At 35.0% G+C, this 8,903-nt stretch overlaps 2 protein-coding genes across 2 annotated transcripts; one reads left to right on the top strand and one right to left on the bottom strand.

Moving 5' to 3' along the window:
- Positions 1 to 2,952, bottom strand: LOC144544348 (epoxide hydrolase 2-like). The gene is made up of 5 exons (XM_078292842.1): positions 2,783 to 2,952; positions 2,509 to 2,695; positions 1,514 to 1,696; positions 890 to 1,125; positions 1 to 435 (listed from the first exon to the last, which is right to left on the bottom strand). Exons 1-5 carry the CDS (start codon positions 2,899 to 2,901, stop codon positions 192 to 194), a joined length of 969 nt encoding a protein of 322 aa, XP_078148968.1. The 5' UTR covers positions 2,902 to 2,952; the 3' UTR covers positions 1 to 191.
- A 3,924-nt stretch (positions 2,953 to 6,876) lies between these two features.
- On the top strand, positions 6,877 to 7,850 carry LOC144544695 (putative F-box/LRR-repeat protein At5g02930). Its single transcript, XM_078293247.1, has 2 exons — positions 6,877 to 7,301; positions 7,426 to 7,850. Exons 1-2 carry the CDS (start codon positions 6,888 to 6,890, stop codon positions 7,804 to 7,806), a joined length of 795 nt encoding a protein of 264 aa, XP_078149373.1. The 5' UTR covers positions 6,877 to 6,887; the 3' UTR covers positions 7,807 to 7,850.
- The last annotated feature ends 1,053 nt before the right edge of the window (positions 7,851 to 8,903 follow it).

An 8,903-nucleotide genomic window follows, 5' to 3' on the forward strand; every position in this document is an offset into this window, starting at 1 on the left:
TGAACTTCTCAGCTTTACGCCAAGAAAATTAGTAGAATTTATTCATTTCTCAATTCTGAAATATACAAATACATTCAACAACTAGATTCCAATCTCAATTCTCAAATATACAAATACACCCAAGAAAAGAGATAGCTAACAAGACCATCTCATTTATTCACTTTTAATGCACTAGACAATAACAAAGCTAATTAAGTTTGGCTTTTAAAATAAGATAAAATCTCGGAAGTCACCTCCTCAGCTTTTTCCTGCTGTATGAAATGGTAACCGTCAATTGAAACCACATCAAGATTTGGTACAACTTCCTTTAGACCTCCACCTTTGACCATCACCCCCCATCCATAAGAGTTGTAACCAACATCTCTCTCGACTAGAATGAATTTGGTGGGGACTTCAATTTTCGCTCCTTGCCATGGTGCCATGAGTTCCCAGTTCCTATAATAACACAATGGTTAAACAAACAAAGCATTAGTTTTCAGTGTTTTCTATCTAAACAAAACTGATTTCTTCCATTTTGGCTAAACCATTAAATTTGAATAGAAGGGAGATTCAGTCAAGCATCAACATCTTTGACCTTCTTCCAGAGTGTTTTTTTTTTTCTTCAATTTGAGCTGTTATAGGAAAATAAAGGACAAACCCATGGAGTGCATTTGGTTGAGGTTCTAAGTTCAAATAAGATATGATACTGATTCCTAGGAGTGATTGGCATTTATTGCTTTGACATTGCATTGGTTATAACTGCTGGGTGTTAGTTGTAAAATGCAATCTTCATTATGTCAGGTATTAGTTGGAAATGGAAGAAAAGCAGCCTATAATTTATGAAGTATAGTAAACATTGGAATTTATAGGGAAAAAAAAAGTAAGAACTATGTAAAAATTGAAGACCCACGTGTCAATGTTTCTATAGTAGTTTAGGGGTTCAGTAAACCCATTTTTCTGAAATTTCTCGGCAAAATATTGGAGTTCATCCTCGGAAATCCACTCAAGAGAAGGAGGCTCTTCGAGGTAATCTATTATCTCCATTCCAGGTGGAGCACTCAGATTGTCCATTTTTATTGAAAAAAACTTTTTAAGCACGGTTGAAACTTCATAGCGAGCAAATGACGTTTCAGCCCTTCCAGGTTCCTGAGTTTGAAATAGAGATCAGAAGCAATTGTTCTTAGCTGTCACTAAAAAATAGCTCAATAAAATTTTGATGTTATTTCCAACAGGACCATTGACCATTGAACTCTCTATATACTTAGTTGAATGTAATCTCCTGAATTTTTTACTTATATTGATTACTTCCTTTCTCCATTTGTATTTTTTGTTGAAGTAGAACCATTTATATTAATTTGCTTGTTTCTGACATCACTAAATAAATAGACAGTACATAATATTGCTAAATGTATATATTGTATTCTAAAAGCGATTCTACAGCGGATCAACAGAAAAACAAATGATGCAGTGCCATGTTGAATAAAAAAAGAATGAAAACACGAAAGGATGAAAGAGTTATTGGCACAATTATTACCTGGAACTGGCGCATATAAAATCCATCTCCAAATGCCTTAAAGAAACCATCAGTGGTTTTAACAGATGGGCTCCTTCGCAAATATGGTGCCCCAATATTAACTAGTGCTCTTACCCTTTCAGGCCTAAACTGGCACAGGTGCCATGCCATGTAAGCACCCCAGTCATGGCCCACGACGAAAACCTGCGTGTCACAGCATACAAGAGATTGTCAGTTTAAATATAAAAAAGTTCTGTCAGAGTGCTTATAACTTATTGAATTTGATGTCAGGGCTATTATTTTACGCAAAAATTAGTTGTTTGATTCTCACATAACCTGACTTCGCCACTATAGCACAGAGATGAGCCCCAGTTTGATATTCGAGGCAAGCTTCTATATCTCAGTTTAATTGTGGAACTTTTACAGAGGTGCCATATGGTATATGGACAACTTCAAAATTATGAATAACATGTTCAAATATTCATATGCACAATAAGTTGATAAGATAGACCAGTGAAACAAATCTGACCCGGCCAGACCCAACCCAAATATGATTACCATGGGACGAAATAAATGCACAATTCGTGCTTACCCAGCCCAACACTACAGGAATCTGAAGTAGCCTGAAACACTGCTAACCATAACCTAAACCTGGTACAAACCAAAATCAATAACCACCTGACAGGAGACTAAATCTGAAAAATCTAAACAATCTGACGCCCCAGAATAACCCCATGACCTGAAATTATTGAAATATATAAAAAAAAAAATGATCCAACCAAACTGATCTCGTTCTAACATCTTACCCTGATCTTAACAAAAATGACACAAATCTGTGTAGACCTGACTAGATTAAAACCCTCTGCCACCTCTGAAAAATTTGGCAATTTTTCTAATTTCTTCCTACTGAACCCCTGGACTGGGTCACAAGTTGTATCATAGTCCTAGTAGCAATGAGAAGTTTGGTGCATGGAAAGTATTTGACAATTTGCCCGAGAGAAGTAGGCAAGACTTACACGTGTCAGCTCTAAGTGGTCGAGGAGCCCGATGAGATCACCAATAATATGAAATACAGTATAAGCAGAAGGGTCGGTTGACACGTCGGTGTCACCAAAGCCGCGCAAGTCGGGGGCAATGGCGCGGTAACCATTTGCGGCCAAGGCGGCCATTTGGTGCCTCCACGAGAGCCACAGCTCAGGGAAACTGTAGAGAACACAAAATTAGTAAGGTGCTCAAAGATTAAATTGCATTGCAAAGAGGTTGAGGTTTTGAGAGACTAGAATTAGAAACCCGTGGAGGAGGAGAACAGGTGGGGCCGAGAGGTCGCCTTGCTCGGCGACGTGCATAGTTATCCCGTTGGTTGCCACCTGACGGTGCCGGATCTCGGCGAATCCCTCCTGATTCTCCATCGCTTTTCTCTCTCTCTCTGAAAGAGCTTTTGTGATAGCCTGTTTCTTAAATACGTCCAGTGAGAGTGAGGTCCTCACTCATTTCGTCAACTTCAAGGCAGTCGGACAAAAAAAAAAAAAAATTTCCGTCGAGTGGCGGAGCCACACTGTCTGCCTACCCGTGAATTTTTTTTAAAAGATTAGATTCTTTAATGAATCTTGTCTGTTTCTGAATTTGATTCTGCCTATCTCTAGATTTAATTTGGAGTAGTAATTATTAGTTCATACTTTAGAAATGGTTTGTGAGTCATTTAATTTTATTAGAAAAGAAAGGTATTTTTAAATCTTGATTCAATTCAGAGTAGCGATTTCTCTCATCTCAATTAATACTAATTGTTTTATAAATTACAAATAATTATTTTAGTAGTTTTGGTATCAATTAGTAATTTATTAAAAATTACAACCGATTCGATAGGCCTCTCGCAATTTGGTAGGCGGGCGGAGGTGGGAAGAAAATTATCGAGGCGATTCGAATCTAAATCCGATTTCTGTCCACCCCTAACTCAAATCCTGGCTACGCCACTTTAAATATACACGTAGTCCGACGAAATTTTTTCTTTTATGTGGAAATGATTAAGAAGGAATAAAAGTACTTGGCAGTCAGACAAAATTTTTCCTTTTCTGTGGAAATTAATAAGAAAAAGAAAAAACATTCCACTGTACTTGGCAGTCGGACGATTTTTTTTTTCCTTTTTTGTGGAAATTAATAAGAAGGAAGAAAAAAACATCCCACTGTACTTGATAATGGGACGAAATTTTTTCTTTTCTGTGGAAATTAATAAGAAGGATGACAATCGGACGAAATTTTTTCTTTTATGTGGAAATTAATAAGAAGGAAGAAACAACATCCCACAACTAACTTAAAGAAATCGATAACTTAGACCTTAGTTTACATCTTAGATCTCTTAATACACTATCTATGTAGATCGATACTCCAATTTATACTATACGATAGATTTATATGCTTGTGAATCGGCAGTAGAGTAGACATTAGGGTTATAAATATTATTAGCATTGATTTCCACCCTATCAGTCAATTTGCACAGGTTTGGACTGAGGGAACCATAACGATGGATTTATGTATATAACGGTGGATTTTATGTACAACGATCAAGGATCGTTGCAACGGTTCCCTCAACGAAAATCCTCTGGAATGTCTATCGTCAGGTGAGGGTTCTTATCGATTTAAATCGTTACAGACTTGGTTGAGAATTTATTTATTCCGTTGCAATGATTATTGGACCATTGCAACAGTAGGCCCCACTTAGTTCATTTTCAAGCTTATTTTATCAATTTTATAGATTAATTAACCTAATCTTGAGATGATGCTTCTACTGTCCAATGTATTGTGTTTCATGACTACATCCTTGATGTTGTATAATAATTTATTAATTCATCATTGATGTATAATTATTGAATCTTCTGTTGTCATGAACCTGCACAATATCTCAAGAAGAAAAACTTTAAAATGCAATTTATATATGTTTTGCAAATCTAGTCAAACAAACAAGTAGATTACGGCACAAGCCAACAAAAATGTATACTAGTTTATACTAAAAGTAGTAGTCACGATTTGATTCATCAGAGGATTAGGAACAAAGTCATCGTCCGACTTTGGCGGCTCAGGATTAATCACACTAGATGAAGTGCTAGCCTTACTAGTAAGTACAAGTCATCATCCGATATTGGCGGCTCATGTCAATAAGGTTTTTTTTTCAAATCAGAACCATAATGATGTTCCACAAAGTCATTACCTGAAATTTCATACCTCCTACCCAGCCTACAAATTCGATATAGAAAGCACATACGACAAGTACATATTATTGTCTAACTTCTACCTTGCTCCTCTATTGACCCTCATCTCACTACGCCACAATCGGACAATCTACCTCAGCTGTTACTATTCATTTTTTGCCTCATAAATTGTCTGAAATCGCCTCCGAAATCCCCTCTTCTCTTTCTCTTTTTCTTCTTGTTTTTCTCTTCTAATGGATTTGAGTGAATTGTGAGTGGGAGAAGAAAGAAACAAACCTTACATAGCATGTTTGCCAAAAATATAAAATAGAATCGCTAGAATTCCTGATGGTTCTGAAAAGAAATGAGCCACCATAATTTCTAACGGCCCTGGAAAGAAAATAGCAGTCAGAAATTCTGGCAGTTTGATCATTTTTAAAAATACCCAAAATTTATGAGCATTTTGTTTTTTTTTATTGAATTATGGATATTAATAAAAAAAATCGGCCGTTTAAATACGGGTTGGGCGACTATATATAGTTTTAACTTTTAAAAAAGGAGCGTGCTATGTTTAATGTTCAAAATAACAATATAATGACTGAGGAATTTTTTGTTAATCTCAGTTTTGTCCTTAAGTAATATTTTTTTATTTTGACTTTATCAAATTAAGCATCCTACTTTGGGCCTTTGCATTTTTTATTTTTTTATTTTTAGACTAAAAAAAGAAGCTCCTAATATTTAACGTGCATCTTTTATTATTATTTTTTTCCGGCTAAAAAAAGAAATTTATAATATTATTTTCAGAATAAAAAAATAAAATTAAATGCATGTTAAATTTTAGTAGCTTTGGTTTTTAATCTAAAAATAAGAAATATAAAACGCAAATGCGAAAACTAGGGTGCACAATTTTTTGAAAGTCAAAATAAAAAAATATTAATTAAGGACAAAAACTTATATTAAAAAAAGAAATCATCAGTCCTTAATATAGTATTATTTTGAAAACTTACCATAACACGCTCCTTATTTAAAACCGACCCAACCCGTAATTAATCAATGCAAATTTATTTTTTTAAGTTAACATTTTCTTGACCGCACTGCATCTTATTTGGACTTGGTGTGTCTTCTGCTCATTGCAAGTTGGAAGTTAATTTTCGTTCTGTCAGGTAATTAGACTTCACTACAACTTGTTTTCCTGTGTTTATTATTTTATTTTTACATTTTACATGCCTTTTGATTCATGGTAATTGATTCTATGACAAACATTTTTCATTGTAGAAATATTCATTCTCAATTTTGTTTTCCCAAAAGGAGGTTTTTATATATGTTTTAAATTAATTGCCTGAGATGTTAGGCATGAACAATTGGGATTAAGTTGCATTGTCCCACCCGTTTCCTCAATACTAATATGCTATCACAAAGAGATTTTCATTGAAAATTAAAGAAGATAAATTGAAATCTAAATTGAAGAACACAAAAAAAAGGCCATTCAGTTATTTTCCCGAAAAGGAAGATGCAAATGGCTCTAAAATTAATTACATCGGTATCCAAGAAATGATTTGCTTTTGATTTTAAAAAATATATATATATAAAAACAAATAAATTTTCCTCTAAAATAAAAAGTGTATATGATTTTTCTTTCAATAACTGATAAAAGGAGGACGTAACTTCTCGCTTCTTCTTTTTTTCTCTGTGAAACAGAATCCTTTTGTGATACTGGCACAATATCAGTCGGTGGTAATACATAATTACATGAAATGAAAGTAATTTCTTTTCCAACCATGTCAACCAACATTACTGACAGAATAAGTGATCTTCCTAATGACATCCTCAATCAAATTTTATGCTTGTTATCATCAAGAGACGTCATGACATTGAGCATTTTGTCAAAGAGATGGAGAGAAGTATGTTCCTCCTTGCTATATCTAAACTTGAACCTACGTGCACATGGATGGCTTCTTATGCATTTTCCAGACGATGCAAGTTTGAAGAAGTTTGTCAGCGCAGTGCTGTGTCATTATGATAACTCGCGTCTAAACATGTTCCGCTGTGTTTGTCAAAACATATTCATCGAACATTTTGCTCCAACATTTATAACTGAGGTCATTAAGTTCAGTCCACGAATCATCTATCTAAATGTTCCGATCTCCTATGCATATGAATATTCATTTTCCAGCATATTCACTTGCAAATCTGTAGAGGAATTGCACTTGAAGATGGGTCGAGGAAAACGTGGAAATATTGCAATGCCAGAGGTTGTAACCCTCCTTAGCCTTAAAAAACTGTGCCTATCAAATCTAAGGATTTGGGGTGAAACCTTCAGCAAAATTCTCTCAGGCTGTCCTGTGATAGAAGACTTGTCCATAAAAAATTGCATGATGTCAGGATCCGGTATCATTTCCAGTACAACACTAAAGTTCTTGTCATGGGAAGGATGGATTTATTTATCCCTTGGTATTTCCGCTCCTAATCTGGTATCTTTGGAGTTCTCTAGCTCGTGCCCCCAAACAACACTGATGAACTTGTCATCTTTAGTTTTTGCTCATGTTAATTATGGTTATCCTAACGGTCGTATCACTGCTAGCCTTTCTGCCGTTCAACATCTCGACTTGTCTGGCAGTGGATTGAAGGTATACATCTAATCCTGATGATTCTTTCTTTTTTATTTTTTTGAGAAATATTCTTTCTTTTTAAATGTATAGACTTGGTATTAAGGATTACTATTGGCTGAATTTCGATCTGTGCTCTATATAGACTGTATTGGACGAAGAATTAACAATGTTACCAAGGTTCGACAATCTGAAGTGTTTGTCTCTGAAAGGTTGGTGCATGGCTTGTCATTCGGGTCCAGTGGCATGGTTCCTTGAAAATTCACCAAATCTGGACAAGCTCACAGTATGGCTAAACATGCAACATTGTCTGGTAAGGAAAAAGAGGAATCATCATAATTTAAGACAGATTGAGGCACCTCGATGCCAGACGTTGAAGAAGCTAGTGATCAGAGTATCAAAAGGGTACAAGAGAGCCTATGGATCGGGAATGGCTTTTCTAAAAGTTGCGGAGGAAATAGAGATTAGTGAGGTTGTGTTATGCAATCGAGTATGGATCAGGAATGGGTTTTTTAAAAAATTGTGAATGGAACAAAGAAGATTGTGCTATACAATCGAATACAAATGTAACAGGCTATTAGGCTAACAACCAAAGCCAGAACGAAACCTTTACAAATAGTTTTCCTTGTAAATTGTTCAAGTTTTGTCTTACACCCGGTTTACTTTGTTTTATTGACATTTTGGCTATATAATAAGGTTGTTTGTTATTATATTGTATCCATTATTTTGGATTTCTACGCTTCATTCTCACTAATTATTATGCAATTAATGCAAAATGGTAATATTTGTTTGGGGAGAAACCGCGGAAGTGTCAAGAAGTAATTTCATCACGTTGAAGATATACACCAATGTCCACTCAAATAGAGAAATATGACACACGCAATAGAAGCAATTGCAGCAAGCAATCAAGCATAACAAAATGAAAGAGAGACCAAGATTTTACTTGCAAATCTCTATAATTAGTATTTACAATGCAAGAAGATGTCAAGCCAATAACACTTTTTTACACTCTCTTAGACCAACAAGATTAATAGAACGAAAGGGTGAAATCTAACCCTCTGGCCTCACTAAGATAACCTAGTAATCTCTAGATCCTCAGACAAATGTTGCGTTCTATTGATTGCTAATGGAGTAATCTCGGATATCACAACTACAGAAAGAAATAAAGAACATAATTGTGAACTTAAATCCTTCTAGTCTTGATGATTGAGAATTATCATAGAACTCCATGCAATTGATTAGGGTAAAGTCTGGGTCTCGTCCATTTACCAGTCTTTGTCGATTAGGGTGTTATAACACGAAAATGAGCAGTATTATATTAGGATTAGCAACCCTTAGACAGACCATTACAATTTCAAATTCCATGGTTGGTGAAACTGATCAAGTTCTATGGTTTTCACAACTGATACTAGTAGTATTCAGACAGACCATTACAATTTCAAATCGCAGTGGAGATAGGAATATCTCCTCAAAATTCTAAACTAAAACAAACATATAGGGAAACAAGAAAGAAGAAGCCAGAGTGGACATTTGTATGAATCCACTGGTTTATATTATTTTCCAATTTCCATCTCCACTAATGTGGCAATTTGTGAAATAAGTTTCAAAAATCATAAAATCTGT

The sequence above is a fragment of the Carex rostrata genome, chromosome 26 (genome assembly GCF_964058835.1).
Source record: "Carex rostrata chromosome 26, lpCarRost1.2, whole genome shotgun sequence".
Classification (NCBI taxonomy): Eukaryota; Viridiplantae; Streptophyta; class Magnoliopsida; order Poales; family Cyperaceae; genus Carex; species Carex rostrata.